This window comes from Sciurus vulgaris, assembly GCF_902686455.1.
Source record: "Sciurus vulgaris genome assembly, chromosome: 4".
Lineage (NCBI taxonomy): Eukaryota > Metazoa > Chordata > Mammalia > Rodentia > Sciuridae > Sciurus > Sciurus vulgaris.
In genome coordinates this window covers 138,527,211-138,544,144 of record NC_136464.1, presented here as the reverse complement: position 1 = coordinate 138,544,144, position 16,934 = coordinate 138,527,211, and the positions used below count along the sequence as shown (strand labels likewise).

General features: G+C 34.6%; 1 protein-coding gene across 6 annotated transcripts in view; it reads left to right on the top strand.

Moving 5' to 3' along the window:
• The window catches only part of ELF1 (E74 like ETS transcription factor 1), a 104,006-nt gene extending 88,267 nt beyond the window's left edge, over nt 1–15,739 (top strand). For all 6 annotated transcript variants that reach the window (XM_079136528.1, XM_079136524.1, XM_079136526.1 and 3 more), the window contains 2 exons: nt 6,010–6,456; nt 13,767–15,739. In XM_079136528.1, the coding sequence (XP_078992654.1) occupies nt 6,010–6,456; nt 13,767–14,370 (1,051 nt within the window). In that variant the 3' untranslated portion in view covers nt 14,371–15,739. The remainder of the gene's footprint in view (nt 1–6,009; nt 6,457–13,766) is intronic.
• Nucleotides 15,740–16,934: the final 1,195 nt, after the last annotated feature.

Here is a 16,934-nt window from a genome sequence, read left to right as displayed (position 1 = left end):
GAATTGAGCTGCTATGAACATTGATGTGGCTGTATCACTGTAATATACTGATTTTAAGTCTTTTAGGTATAGACCAAATAGTGGGATAGCTGGGTCAAATGGTGGTTCCATTCCAAGTTTTCTAAAGAATCTCCACACTGCTTTCCAGAGTGGCTGCACTAATTTGTAACCCTACCAGCAATGTATGAGTGTACCTTTTTCCCCATATCCTCACCAACACCTATTGTTGCTTGTATTCTTGATAATTGCCATTCTAATAGGGGTGAGGTGAAATCTTAGGGTTGTTTTGATTTGCATTTCTCTAAGAGATGTTGAACATTATTTTTTTATGTGTTTGTTGATTGCTTGTAGATCTTCTTCTGTGAAGTGTCTGTTCATATCCTTAGCCCATTTGTTGATTGAGTCATCTGTATTCTTGGTGTAGTTTTTTGAGTTCTTTTATATATTCTGGAAATTAGTGCTCTATCTGAAGTATGTGTGGCAAAGATATTATCCCACTCTGTAGGCTCTCTCTTCGCATTGCTGATAGTTTCCTTTGCTGAGAGAAAGCTATTTAGTTTGAATCTATCCCAGTTATTGATTCTTGCTTTTATTTCTTGTGCTATGGGAGTCCTGTTAAGGAAGTCTGATCCTAAGCCAACAAGTTGAAGATTTGGACCTACTTTTTCTTCTATAAGATGCAGGGTCTCTGGTCTGATTTCAAGGTCCTTGATCCGTTTTGAGTTGAGTTCCGTGCACGGTGAGAGATACGGGTTTAGTTTCATTCCGTTGCATACGGATTTCCAATTCTCCCAGCACCGTTTGTTGAAGAGGCTGTCTTTTCTCCATTGAATGGTTTTGGCACCTTTGTCTAGTATCAGAAAATTGTGTTTATTTGGGTTTGTGTCTGTGTCCTCTCTTCTGTACCATCGATCTACCTGTCTTATTGCCAATATCCTGCCTTTTTTTTTTTTTTTTTTTTTTGTGGTGCTGGGGATTGAACCCAGGGCCTTGTGCATGTGAGGCAAACACTCTACCAACTGAGCTATATCCCCAGCCCTTCATGCCATTTTTGTTACTGTTGTTCTGTAGTATGGTTGAAGTTGTGGTATTGTGATACCCCCCCTGCTTTACTCTTCCTGCTCAGGATTGCATTAGCTATTCATTTTTCCAAATGAATTTCATGATTGCTTTCTCTATTTCTATGAGATATGTCATTGGAATTTTAATTGGAATTGCATTGAATTTATATAGCACCTTTGGTAGTATGGCCATTTTGATAATATTAATTCTGCCTATCCAAGAATATGGGAGATCTTTCCATCTTCTAAGGTTTTCTTTAATTTCTTTCTTTAGTGTTCTGTAGTTCCCATTGTAGAGGTCTTTCACCTCTTTCGTTACATTGATTCCCAAGTATTTTATTTTTTGAGGCTAATGTGAATGGGGTAGTTTTCCTAAATTCTCTTTCTGAGGATTGATCACTTATGAATAAAAATGCATTAGATTTTATATTCTGCTACTTTACTGAATTCATTTATGAGTTGTTAAAGTTTTCTGGTGGAATTCTTCGGCTCTTCTAAATAAAGAATCATGTCATTGGCAAATAGGGATAGTTTGAGTTCTTCTTTTCCTGTTTGTATCCCTTTAATTTCTTTGGTCTGTCTAATTGCTCTGGCTAGAGTTTCAAGGGAGATATTGATTAGAAAGTGGTGAAAGAGGGCATCCCTGCCTTGTTCCAGTTTTTAGGGGGAATGCTTTCAGTTTTTCTCCATTTAGAATGATATTGGCCATAGGCTTAGTATAGATAGCCTTTACAGTGTTGAGGTATGTTCCTACTATCCCTATTTTTTCTAGTGTTTTGAGCATGAAGGGGTGCTGTATTTTGTCAAGTCCTTTTTCTGCATCTATTGAAATGATCATGTGATTCTTTAAGTCTGTTGATATGGTGAATTACATTTATTGATTTCCAGATGTTGAACCAGCCTCGCATCCCTGGGATAATACCCACTTGATCGTGGTGCACTATTTTTTAATATGTTTTTGTATGCAGTTTGCTAAAATTTTAAGAATGTTTGCATCTATGTTCATTAGGGATATTGGTCTGAAATTTTCTTTCCTCGATGTGTCTCTGTCGGGTTTTGGTATCAGGGTGATATTAGCTTCACAGGATGAGTTTGGAAGGGTTCCCTCCTCTTCTGTTTCATGGAATACTTGAGGAGTATTGGAATGAGCTCTTCTTTGAAGGTCTTGTAGAACTTGGCTGAGAATCTATGTGGTCCGGGACTTTTCTTTGTTGGTAGGCTTTTGATGACTTCTTCTATTTCGTTGCTTGAAATTGATCTGTTTAAACTGTGTATGTCCTCCTGATTCAGTTTGGGTGTATCATATGTTTCTAGAAACCTGTTGATGTCTTTAAGATTTTCTGTTTAGTTGGAGTATAGATTTTCAAAATAGCTTCTATTTGTGCTTTGTATTTCAATAGTGTCTGTTGTGATATTTCCTTTTTCATCCCGAATTTTAGTAATTTGAGTTTTCTCCCTCTTTCTCTTTGTTAGTGTGGCTAAGGGTTTATCAATTTTATTTATTTTTTCAAAGAACCAACTTTTTATTTTGTCAATATTTTGTATTGTTTCTTTGGTTTCAATTTCATTGATTTCAGCTATTTCCTATCTTTTACTGCTTTTGGTGTTGATTCTTCTTTTTCTAGGGCTTTGAGCTGTCAGTGTTAAGTCGTTTATTTGTTGACTTTTTCTTTTTTTATTGAATGTGCTCCATGAAATGAATTTTCCTTTAAGTACTGCTTTCACAGTGTCCCAGAGATTTCGATATGGTGTATCTTTGTTCTCGTTTACCTCTCCCCACCTGATGTCTTCTGTTATCCATGCATCATTCAGTAGCATATTATTTAATCTCCAGGTATTGGAGTAGTTTCTGTTTTTTATTTTGTCATTGATTTCTAATTTCATTCCATTATGATCTGATAGAATACAAGATAGTATCTATCTTTTTGTATTTACTAAGAGTAGCTTTATGGCATAAAATATGGTCTATTTTAGAGAAGGATCCATGTGCTGCTGAGAAGAAAGTGTATTCGCTCATTGATGGATCGAATATTCTATATATGTCTGTTAAGTCTAAATTATTGATTGTATTATTGAGATCTATGGTTTCTTTGTTCAGTTTTTGTTTGGAAGATCAGTCCAGTGGTGAGAGAGGTGTATTAACGTCACCTAGTATTATTGTGTTGTGGTCTATTTGGTTCCTGGAATTGAGAAGGATTTGTTTGACGTACATGGATAAGCCATTTTGGGGGCATAAATATTTATGATTGTTATGTCTTGCTGATTTATGCTTCCCTTGAGCAGTATGAAATGTCCTTCTTTATCCCTTCTGACTAACTTTGGCTTGACGTCCACTTTATCTGATTGAGGTTGGATACCCCCGCTTTTTTGCTGAGTCCATGTGCATGGTATGTTTTTTCCCATCCTTTCACTTTTAGTTTGTGGATGTCTTTTTTCTATGAGATGAGTCTCTTGAAGGCAGCATATAGTTGGGTCTTTCTTTTTAATCCAATCTGCCAGTCTGTGTCTTTTGATTGATGAGTTTGGGCCATTAACATTCAGGGTTATTATTGAGATATGATTTGTATCCCAGTCATTTTGGCTTATTAACTTGACTTGGTTTCTCCTGTATTTAGCTATTCCTTTAGTGTAGTTCCTCCTTTTGCTGACTTACATCATTGTTTTTTATTTCTTCCTCATAGATTATTTTGCTGAGAATGTTCTATAGTGCCGGCTATTTGTAAATTCTTTTAGCTTTCGTTTTATCATGGAAGGATTTTATTTTGTCATCAAATCTGAATGTAAGTTTTGCTGGTATAAGATTCTTGGTTGGCATCCATTTTCTTTCATAGCCTGAAAAATGCTGTTCCAGGCCCTTCTAGCTTTTTGGGTCTGGGTTGAAAAATCTGCTGATATCCATATTGTTTTCCCCCTGAATGTAATTTGGTTTTTTTCTCTCGCAACCTTTAAAATTCTATCTTTATTTTGTATGTTAGGTGTTTTCATTATAATGTGCCTTGGTGTGTGCTTCTGTTGTAATTTTGTACATTTGGTGTCCTATAAGCCTCTTGTATTTGATTTTCCATTTCATTCTTCTGATTTGGGAAATTTTCTGATATTTCATTGAATAGATTATTCATCCATTTGGTTTTGTTTCTCTGTGCCTTCCTCAGTCCCAATAATTCTTAAATTTGGTCTTTTCATGACATCCCATAATTCTTGTAGATTCTGTTCATGATTTCTTACCATCTTCTCTGTTTGGTCAACTTTGTTTTCAAGGTTAAATATTTTGTTTTCAATGTCTGAGGTTCTGTCTTCCAGGTGTTCTATCCTATTGGTTATGCTTTCTATGGAGTTTTTAATTTGGCTTATTGTTTCCTTCTTTTCAAGAATTTGGTTTTTTTTTTTTTTTTTTTTTTTTTTCCAGAATCTCTCTTTATTGAAACTATCCTTTGCTTCCTGCATTTGCTCTTTTAACTGTTGATGTGATCATTCAATGCCTGCATCTGCTCTATTATCTCATCGTTTGCTTCTCTGATCATTTTAATTATGTACGTTCTGAACTCCCTTTCAGACATTTCTTCTGCCATGCTGTCACTGGATTTTTACTGATGTATCATCTAGGTTTGTTTGGGATACTTTCTTCCCTTGTTTTCTCATATTTTTCATGTATCTTCCCTTCTAGGAGTGCAAATCTGAGGTATTGCAATTTCCCTCTAGAGACTTACAGTGTTCCTGCAGGTTTCCAATAACTCACCTCCTAGTCTTCAGTAGCCTGAAGTCTTGGAGGAACTTGACAATGCAGTGACCCAAAAAGAATGCTGCCCCTCTAGGGATGGTGGCCTCCAGGTGGAGTATTTTCCTTCCTAGTGGGCAGAGGCGCCTCCATGTGTTGACAGATGGTCAACCGCAGGGGCACTAGACTGCTGGCTGGGGCCTGGCTGTTTTGGACCTGAGTCTCTAGACTTGCCTCCCCGGCAGGGAAGCCTTGCCCGGCAGCTTTCCCATTTTATTCTTAAGCTTGCTTTTAGTTCGTTTTTCTGTGATGATGTCATTTATTCCTCAATATATGCACATATTTGAGAAGGAGTAAAAATATGAATGATCTAAATAGGCATGATTGCACATGCCTATTATTCCAGCAACTCTGGAGGCTGAGGCAGTTAGGCCAACCTCAGCAAGTTAGAGAGACCCTGTCTCAAAAAATAAAAAGGGATAGGGATGTAGTTCAGTGGTAAAGTGCCCCTGGGATCAATGCCTAGTTGTTAAAAAAGAGAGTGATGTGAATAATCTTTTAGAGGATATGTAATTTGTCAGTCTTAAACTAGAACTCTTCTTAGATCCTCAGCAATTTATTGAGACCCTGTCTCAAAATATGAAATACAAGGAACTGAGGATGTAGCTCAGTGGTAAAGCATACTGGAGTTCAATCCCTAGTACCTAAATAAACAAACAATACCAAAAAAACTAGAAGTAGTTTAAATTTTGGGTTTGTTTAGCTTACACTTCGTTTTGGTTCTTGATTTTGTTAATATCAGTGACAAATAATATTTGGATCACTTCTTTTCATCATTCAGTTTTGCACACAAAACTGAATAAAATTTAAACTCATAGGAATGTTATAGTAAACTGTGGAGAGGAAACAGTCTCTTGATATTTGTAGGACAGTTGATTATCCCAGAAAGTTAGCAGCAAGATAGAGAAAGGAAGAAAATGGAAGGCTGGTTGCTTTTCAGCAGTATCCTAATAAGAACTGACTTTAGATTTAATTGGGAATAAGGACTTTTCTTTCTTTGTATAAGTGTTAAGTGTATCCTATATAAGATAACTGCCATTCATTTAGAAAATTTTTCACTTGTTTGATTCTAACTTTAATGTTGCTTATTATTAGGAAAATTTGTTTGTGTTAAATATTACTTTCATTTGATTGATTGAATAGGATATTGATGAAATTATCTGCTTTGAATAGGTACTATTACCAAAGGGGTATTCTTGCAAAAGTGGAAGGTCAGCGCTTGGTATATCAGTTTAAAGAAATGCCAAAAGATCTTATATATATAGATGATGAGGATCCAAGTTCCAGCATAGAGTCTTCAGATCCATCACTTTCTTCAACGACCACTTCAAGTAGGAATCAAGCAAACCGATCAAGAGTATCTTCAAGTCCAGGGATAAAAGGAGCCACTACAGTTCTAAAAGCAGGGAATTCTAAAGCTACAAAACCCAAAGATCTTGTAGAAGTTACACAGCCATCAGAAGTTTTGAGGACGATGCAGCCCTCACAGTCTCCATATCCTACCCAGCTCTTCCGGACTGTTCACGTAGTACAGCCAGTACAAGCTGTCCCAGAAGGAGAAGCAACCATAACCAATAGCATGCAGGAGGAAACATTAAGTTCCTCTGTTCAGAGTATTAGGTAAGAAAACCAAAGTTTCTATGCATAATTATTAGATGTTTCTGACCAGAACCATTATTTGTTAAGTGGGTCGGGATTCAGAAGTGAGCATTTTTAACTAGAACTGTTGGTTAACAGACTGTCTCAGGTTCAGTATGTATTGTATTAGTCCTGATTGCATCAGTGATTCCTTATTTTTAAACTTTGACATTATTTAATGTTATTCTATCAGTTTAAGTATAGCCTACTAGATGGATCCATATAAGGAATGACCCAAAGGTAAGAAAATCCAGAAAAGTGTTTCAGATCTTTTTTTTCAAATCAAGGCAGAATATGAAAAATTCAGATTGACATACTGTGACATTTAGAATGTACTGAGTTCCAAGAAAGAAATGTTATTACTTGGGAAGATGCTACTACGGAATAGTTCTACAAGTTCAAACAACTGGGGAGGCTAAGAATCTAAAGTTTTCTTTTTCAGACTTCAGATTGCCAAAATTTGGAAAAGTAGTTTTCTTAGTTTAATCAAATCATATTTGCCTAAGAGCTTGAGGAAAGATGCTGACCAAGAAAACCCCATCTGCTTTAGATTGGTCTTCTAAAGAATTTTGGAACTGGCCTTACCTGATTTTAGAATCGAGGCAAGGAAGAAGGCATAAAATTCAATGGATATTTAACAACTTTTGTTGTTTTGCCAGTTTATACTGTCATGAATTTTAAGAATATGAAATGTAACAGCACACAGGAACCCTTCCGAAGCCAATAAAAGTGATATTTATTATCATTAGCAGATTTTCATATTATGTTTGGATTTTCCATAATATAAATGCTGAGGTTTTGGTTCAGTTGATCTCGATATAAGTTAATTTTACCTAGAATCAAGACACAATTGGATAATTCAGTCTTTTCTGCTAATTAAAATGTTTGCCATTGAGAATATCTTAACTTTTCAAATGATGCAAGTTGATTTTTTTTTCCTTTTTATTGGACAGGAATGATATAATCTCAAGCATTTGCCTTCTAGTGTTTTATTTCCTGTTACTGTTTGTGAGCATATGATTGTCTACTTGGCAATATATGGTTCCTCCCACTAGATTCGATTGATTGTCATCTTATCATTGTGTGTATTTGTGCTAATAGGAGACACAACTAGTCACTGGGACCCATTAACTGTTGGAGGTTAAGAGTAAGCAGAATTTTATAGCAATTGTATTCAAGATTTCCATTGTGTAATAAAAAAAGTATTAAATTGCAGATATTGTATTAAATATTACTCTGAAAGTCGATTTGTGACTGATTCACAGTGCCAGCTATTAAAATATTGTAAGACTTGCCAGAAAAATTCAAAACTATATACGTCCCCCCAGTGGTTCTCAAACTATCCTTTGTGTCCCTTTCAGAATCTTCATTTCTAGAATCCCTGACATTTTCATGAAATCTGCCCTGATTCTAATATTGTTTTTTTCAAAGTAGCCTAAATACAGGTTATGTATCCCTTATCTGAAATGTTTAAGACCAGAAGTGTTTCAGATTTTGAATTTTATATTGGATTTTGGAATATTTGCATATATATAATGAACTGTATTGTGGATAGGATCAAGTCTAAACACAAAATTCACTAATGTTTCATACATATCTCATTCATATCAAGTGAAGGTAATTTTATACAATAATTTTGGTACACCTGCATTTTGACAGCTGTTTCAGATTTGAGAACACTTTGAATTTTGTATTTTCAGATTAGGGATGCTCAACCTGTCTTACTACAAGTCATATTTCCAAAACAGCTTTTTTAGGTTTGTTTCTTGGAACTCTTGTTAGATCTATATTCACAAAGAATGTGTCCAGTTTTGGTAACCTCAACCCTTAGTCTCTTACACTTCCTTTCTTATTCTCTAGTTTAGCTGATTGCCTGGCTATATTATCTTCTGTCTGTTAATTTTAATGCCTGCCTCTTAAGTATGTAACTGTCATTTTTCTAGTACCTAATATACATTCACATTTTAGAATTTATTTTGAAGTAGTGCATGTTATTCATTCTTTTTTCTCATTTTAGGATAAAGAGTTTTTTTAAGTGGACTATTATAAAATGAGCAATATAAAATTTAACATTTTCAAATTAAAACTTGGATTCTTACTGTAGTAAATCATTCCTTTGTATATATACTCAGGTTTTTAAAATCATGTATCTTTTTAAAAAATTTTTCTGTCATTTGGTTTTATCCTTTATTTCTTCCCCCAGATTCCACTTATTTTCAAGTAGTTGGGAATGTGCCTTGCAGGTTCAGTCTCCAGCACTGTAACAAAAGAAAACTTTTAATAGAATCCATGTTATTCCTTGAAGTTACTAGCTATAGAAAGGCAAAAGCAATTGAAGAGGAGCCAGCCTCTGAAGACTAAACAGTTGCTGAATATAATTACTCAGGTTCTCGCTAGTTACTTTCTGTTATATAGAAGAAAGAAAATAATTAAATGAAATTGGGCTTCAGTGACACAAGCCTGTAATCCCAACAACTTGGGAGACTGAAGCAGGACCACCAGTTTGAGGCCAGCCTCAGCTACTTAGAGCCTCTTTCAAAATTGAAAAAAGGGAGCAGGGGGTATGCTGGAGATGTAGCTCAGTGTAGCTCAGTGATAAAGTGTCCTTGGGTTCAATCCTCAGTACCAAAAAAAAAAAAAAAAAAAAAGGGAAAATAATTAAATGAACCTCAAGCAAATTGTATACATCACTCTGAAATTTTAACATTATTGGTTTTTATTAGAATAATTTCTAATAAAATAGTGATATTTTGTGTTTTGAATTTGCATTTTTATAATTACCCAGCTTTTTATTATGAAAATTTCAAAATGTGGAAAAGTTAAAATAGTATAATAAATACCTATTTACCATGCACTTAGATTTAAAAATTTATGCCGTTCTTTCTTTTTGACTATTTATCAAGTAAGTTAACATTATCTTTCTTTTAACTCTAAATACCTCAACCTATAACTCATAAGAATGATTATTATTCTAAATAACCATTATTACTCCTGAGAAAATAGTAGTTTGATTATATTTCTCAGTTTTATGACTAATAAAAACAGAGGCCTTTTAAAGATTTTTCTCCCTGTGGTTGAGAGGAGGTAGAGTATATATAATCTAAAATTTAGATTCTTAAATTATTATAAGGATTGACACAGTACTTTTTATATTACTTGACATATAGCAATAGATAGAATTCTCACAGTTCAATGAGGTTTGGGTGATATTCTCATTTTAGCTGTGCATATTGGTGCATACCTATAATTCCAGCTACTTAGGAGGCTAAGGCAGGAGGATTTAAAGTTGGAGACCTTCTTGGGCAACTTAGCAAGATCCTATCTCAAAAAAAAAAAAAAAAAGGCTGGAGCTCATTTGGTAGAGTGCTTACCTAGTGTGCAGTCCCCACCACTGCCTTCCTATCTTACAGATAAGGAAACTGAAACAAAGAGAAGTGAAGGAGCTTGGTTACATCTAGTACATGGTAGAGAGAGTATTTTAATACAAGCAGTTTAGTTCAAAGCTTGATGACTTGCCACACTACCTACTTATTTATACAGATCATATGAACTGTCAGTTATTTACAGTGAGGCATGCAGCAACTCAGTGTTCTTCACGCATTTCTTTTCATCTCATAAATTGCATGTATCTATATTGAGTCAATTAAGCTTCTCTTAATTTATTTACAGTATTTTTGTTTTGTTTTTACAAGTTTATATTTGACTCTGACTTCATGTTAGTCCAAGAAACAACATAATTAAACCACTAGCATGCGTGAGGCACTGGGTTCTATTCTCAGCACTGCATATAAATAAATAAGTAAATGTTCACTGACAACTAAAAAAATATTTAAAAAACAAAACAAAAACAAAAACTGCTGACCTTGTCTCAAAGCAGTCTGGGGGTATAATTCAGTGGTAGAGTGCCCCTACATTAAGTCCTTAGTACTGCAAATAAGTAAAGTGAAAAATGGAAAAAAAAAGTAAACCTCCGATAAAATATTTTCACAAAATTGTCCATTGGTAAACTCGAAGTCCATTTACCTAGCATAACTTCCTTTTCTCTAATATTTATTCAAGCAATAATAGTTTGTCTTGTGTCTTTTTGTTGTTTTTTGGGTGGTACTGGGGATTGAATTCTAGGAATGCTGTACCACTGAGATACATAATTAGCTCCTTTTTTTTTTTTCTTTTAAGACAGGATCTTGCTAAATTGCTGAGGCTGGCCTTATCTTGTAATTCTCCTGCCTTAGCTTTCTGAGTAGCTGGGATTACAGGGTTGTCCCACCGTGCCTGACTTGTCTTAATGTCTTTTAGCTGGGCATGGTGGCACACGCCTTAATCCCAGCAGTTTTGGAGGCTGAGGCAGGCGGATCCCAAGTTCAAAGCCAGCCTCAGCAACTTAGTGAAGCCCTAAACAGCTTAGTGGGATCCTGTCTGAAAATAAAAAGGGTGGTCTGGTTTGTGGCTCAGTGGTAGCGCTGCTCACCTAGCACACATGAGGCCCTGCTTTCCTTTGATCCTCAGCACCATGTGAAAATAAAATAAAGGTATTGTGTCCATCTCCAACTAAAATATATATATTTATAATTTTTTAAAGGGCTGGTGATGTAGTTCAGGGGTAAAGAGACCCTGAGTTAAATCATCAGTACCCCCCCACAAATATACACACACACACACACACACACATTTGTAGTTTTTAGGTTACCTTAAATGTAGTGTGATGGAGAAGAAGGTAGGCATTACCTTCCAGCCCTCCAGCCTTGCCAGTTATTAAATGTGAAATGAATTAAATATTTTGAGTGTTTCCTCATCTGTAAAGATCATAATACTTGACCTTACAGGTGGTTGTGATAATCACTTCCCACTTTCTTAGTAAATTTTCAATAAAAGTTAAATGCTACATTATCTTTTTTAGCCTCAGAAATTTTGATGAATTATAAATTATCAATATTGTACCAGTTGATTACAAGCAGCTTAGGAAGGTTTTAAAAAGTAGTCATCTAAAGTATGTAATATAATGGGATACAGCTGATAGTTTACCCATTAAGGAAAAAAAATTTTTCTGTGGTTTTAGGGAATATTTTATAGTATTTTATTCTTTATTGTCTGAAGTTTTTAATAGTGAAATTTGTTTTAAGATTTGTTCAAATAAGCCAGCGTATTTACATTGTATATATTATATTTAATTATGTGTATTTTCTGACAGATGGTAGTCTAGTTTCTCAAGTAAAGACCGTCTTTCAAAAATTTGAACAAAAGCACTGACTGCCTAATGGTAGTCCTAATTAGCAATATGGAAATTTTTAAAGTACATTATTGTTTCTGCCATACCTTAAAGAAGGAAAAAGGGGAGAGGTGTGTATCAGAGTTAAAATGGCCTGAAGTTCAAGGATATAATAGTAAATATTCATCTTAGCTGAAGTTATTCAGAACTCAAGAGGTAAGAGTATGTTGTAATGATCAGGCACATAGAGTCTCTGCAGTCAGATGGTCTCCTTCTTATCTAACTGGTTATCTTATGGAAGCTGTTCAACCTCTTTTTACATGGTTTCACATATAAAGTGGAGGTAATGTTTTTATACAAGATGGCAAGGCTATACATATTATAGAATCTTTGTGTTAACTACATGCCAAGTACTATTTTATCTATATGTACACGTGTGTAAACTATCATCCTGGAAAGCCCTTAGAACCTTATTTTTAATATGGTGTATGGCTATGGGCTACCATACTCAGACTCTCATTCCACCCAGGTCACTTCAATTCAGGGGGAAAAGAGAAGGGAAGGCACAGTGTATTTTGGAAAGGCTCCCTGGCTCCTAAAGTGATTGTTTCCTCTCAACTTTTCCATTCCTCCCTAGTATTAGTAATCTGGCGTTTATTCCCAGCCATACCCTGCCCACCTATTAAATCTTTATACCCAATTCATGTTCTCTTCTAGCTTTGTCCTTCAAGAGAGCTGTTTATATCCTGCTGTAGACTGATGCTCACAATGATGACTTGAGTGGCAGTCTGAATTTGGGAATCAGTGTCACACGTGAATTGGTAGGCTCTAGTCGTCCTGTGTCTTCCCACCTAGCCCATTTGTTTTCTCAAGAATTTCATTTCCACAGGTGACAGGCCTCATAACTAAAACATACTAAAATTTAGCTTTAATAACCCAGTTTATGGGGACTAACCTGGTGGTTAGCCATTTAAATAACACTTAAGTATCTTTTGTAAAATTCTTTACAGAATTCAGAGAAGACAGTAAAGCTCCAGATTGTTTTTTCAACTATTTGTTTTATATTAACAATGATCAAAACTGTAAATTTCACAGGGGTGAACTTCTAAAATTAGATTGCCTCATAATATCATTTATGTACCTTTATAATAAGTGAGATTATGTTAAATTGTAGCTCTGTAATTAGAATTTGTGAAAATTACTTGGGCCTAGAAAACTGCTAAAACATGCTTCTATTTTATTTTGTCAAAGTTTGACCTTATCTCGTGCCATCAGCCTAAAAACCCTTATAAGTTATAATCCTGACTTGTTTTATGTAAATATATATGAATTATGAGCTATTAAAATTCTAAGAACTCTGTCATGTGTACATTTAAGACGGATTTTTGTTTTAGTTCACAGAGCATTTTTCCTCTTTATATTTAAAAAAACATTGAAAACAATCGTGAAGTTTGGTAATTGTTATGAACACACTGATAATATTCTGTATTAAAAGTGAATCAGACAGATTTGATTTTAATTTCCTGGTTTTCTTCTTCATCTAGTTTTTGTTTTGTATTTTTTGCTGTGGTACTGGGGATTGATCCCAGGGTACTCTACCACTGAGCCACATCCCTAACCCTTTTTATTATTTTCAGACAGAGTCTACTTAAGTTCCCAAACTGGCCTTGAACTTATAATCCTCCTGCGTCAGCCTCCCAAGTCACTGGGATTACAGTCAGGTGCCACCATACCAACTTTCTCCCCCCTTTTTTTTTTTTCCAAGCAGCTCATACCTAACTTACTAATAAGCATTTTGATATCTCATTCCTCACCAAAATTGGTTTGCCAGTTGTGTTGATGTGGCACTATAAACAGAGCTTTTTTAAAAAATAGCATTCATCAGATGATATCATTATGAATAGTTTGAGAGAAAATATGTTGAGTATCTATATTTAATGTATGCCTGCCATGTTTATTATTCTGTGTTACAAATATGGGAAGCAGCATTTGCAATGTCTGACTTGTATTTTTTCAGGATGACTTGTCAGTATTAAGGTTTCAATAATTAATATGCTGTCTCACTTGTATTTGGTTATCTCATTAGGACTATACAGGCTCCAACCCAAGTTCCAGTGGTTGTGTCTCCTGGGAATCAGCAGTTGCACACAGTAACACTCCAAACAGTGCCACTCACAACGGTAATAGCCAGCACAGATCCATCAGCTGGTGCTGGATCTCAGAAATTTATTTTACAAGCTATTCCGTCATCACAGTCCATGACAGTACTGAAAGAAAATGTCGTGCTACCATCCCAGAAGGCAGGCTCTCCTCCTTCAATTGTCTTTAGCCCTGCCCATGTACAACAGGTTCTTACTAGCAATGTTCAGTCCATTTGTAATGGAACCGTCAGTATGACTTCATCCCCAAACTTCAGTGCTACTACACCTGTGGTGACCTTTTCTCCTCGAAGTTCACAACTAGTTGCTCACCCTCCTGGCACTGTAATTACTTCAGTCATCAAAGCTCAAGAGACAAAAACTCTTATACAGGAGGTAGAAAAGAAGGAGACTGAAGATCATTTGAAGGAAGACACTGAGAAAACTGCGCAACAGCCACAGCCTTATGTGATGGTGGTATCCAGTACCAATGGATTTACCTCTAAGGTAGCTGTGAAACAAAATGAACTACTGGAACCTAACTCTCTTTAAATAATATACCAAAGGATTATGGATGATTTGTTTTATAATGAACTCATTTTCAGTTGTCTGTAAACTATCTAATTCTAAGATAAATCTACAGAGGTTCCTAATTTTCCAATTGTTAAAAATAATTGAGTTAATTTTGATTTTGTTAGTTGAGGGAGTAAAACCCAAGTGTTTCTCTTTATTCTCCAAATGTTTCAGAATTCAATTGTGAAGGAACAGGCATTTTATACTATGAAGACATCCTTTTGAGATTTTTTTTTTCAGTTGTTATACCATAAACATTTTTAAAGTTTCTTTTCTAATTTTACATTGTATTAGCTGTTTTGATTCTTTTGTAAATATAATACTTAAATACAAGACAACAGGAAATTTATATAGGAAATATTTTCATTCCACTTACATAAGTTAAGTCTTGACTCTGAAATGCAAGAAACTTATTTCATTCTTTGTTAAAATTATGTCTCTTAGATTGACTATAGTTGGTTGTACTGTATAACAAACTATGAACATGGAAAGTAACATTAAAAATTGAAATATGCCCATGATATGACTCAGCCAGTTTCAACAGAATAGTGTAAAATATCATGCTAAGAATGGTTCTCTCACTAATTAGCTGTGTAATCTTGGGCAAGCCACTGGATTATTTTGAGGCCTCAGTTTTCATAAAAGTGAGGGATGCATAGGACTAAATGATCTTCAGTTTCCCTTCTAGTTTTAAATTTTATGATTCTAACACCTATATTTTAAAATTATAATTAAAACATCAGGTTATTCCCTAAAGCAAATATAGCTTAAATGTTATAGAAAAATAAGTGATCCCTACACAATTCATTCTTCTATTATCAATAAAATATGCCATCAATTCTTCCTAATTTCTTTCATTAATTCCTTAGACCACTGTGTACTGTGGTCCATTAGTATACTTCTGTTGCTGAGTGCTAAGTGATATATTGCTATTCTAAGAGTCAAGGCCCTTTCTTAAAGACTAAGAAAACAACTTGAGTCTTGGGCTAATCTGGCTTGAGTAGTCATTTGTTATAAAAACATATTATAGCTTTATATTTTGGATTGTTTTTTACTGGGGGTGGAGGGGGGAAGGGAATTGCATACACATATATCCAAGTTTCTGAAATGAAATAGTTTTTAGATTTTTCAACTGTAAATAATGTACATTTAATGTCACAAGAAAAATTGTTTTCTGCAAATTTTTCTAGTAAAAATTTTGTAGATGAAAAAATCATGTTTAGAGGTCTACTGGTATGTTTTCGTATTACAAAGTGAATTTGTATTTAAATGAAAATTTAAATTTTGGAATCCTCTAAACGTTTTTGTATCTTTAATTGGTTTATTAAATAAATCGTGAAATTCTCAATATTTGTTTTTGCAAATATTTCTTAAAGAACAAGTGTACAGAGACTGTTGGCTAGTATTTACAGTGTTACTAAATGATTTTATATAAAGAAATTTATTTCTCAGCTGGTGCAGTGGCACACACATATGTAATCCCAGCAATTTAGGAGACTGGGGCAGAAGGATCAGCCTCAGCAACTCACTGAGTTCCTGTATGAAAATATTTTTTTAAAAAATGGAGTGGGGGTGTGGAGCTGGAGATATAGTTCAGTGGTAGAGGGCCCCTGGGTTCAATATTCCCAGTACTGGGGGATAGGGGGAGGGATCCTTGTCACAGTTCTGGAGGCTGGGAAGTACAGTATCAAGATATTGGCATTTCTTGAGGCACTCATGGCAGCAGAATAGTGGGCTTCTTTTATAACAAATCCACTCTGGAGATAATGGTGATAAAATAATATTCATTAGTAATCTTTTAAAGGTCCCACCTCAACTTACATTCAAACTATAGCAACCAAGCTCCAAGAATCAGGTAACAATAAAATATTCTCAGCAGTGATATTAAACACTTGTAAAAACAAGTTTTTTAATTATAAACTTAACTGCTAAACTTAGGAAACATTAAGAAAGATACAAGAAAATAAAATTGTAAATTCAATATCTATACCCAGCAAAAACTTTTACTTATTTTCTCATTCTAATTATTATAGTCTAAAATGTCTTTTAAAGGATATATATTAGTATACTATAATCCAGGTCAATAAAACCTTTTTTTAATTCATTTTTATTGTAAACAAATGGGATACATCTTGTTTCTCTGTTTGTACATGAAGTAGAGGCATACCATTTTGTGTAATCATACATTTACCTAGGGTAATAGTTTTTGATTCATTCTGTTATTTTTTTTCTCCCCCCACCCCTCCCACCTCAATAAAACCTTTTTAACCAAACTACTATTGCAGTTTTTCACTGCATAAATCACATTGTATGTACAGTGTCTTCGTTCGTTTATTATAACAAAATGCCTAAGACTGGATCATTATAATGAGCATAAATTTATTCTTTTGGAGACTACGAAGTTCAGTAACAAAAGGCTGGCAAGTTTTACAATTCAGATTCCAAGATGGTGACTTCAACCTTGCATATGACAACAAAAGTGCTATAGAATTTAAATTAAGGGAAATGAAATACTTTTCAATAAGTATTGCTGGATCAATTGG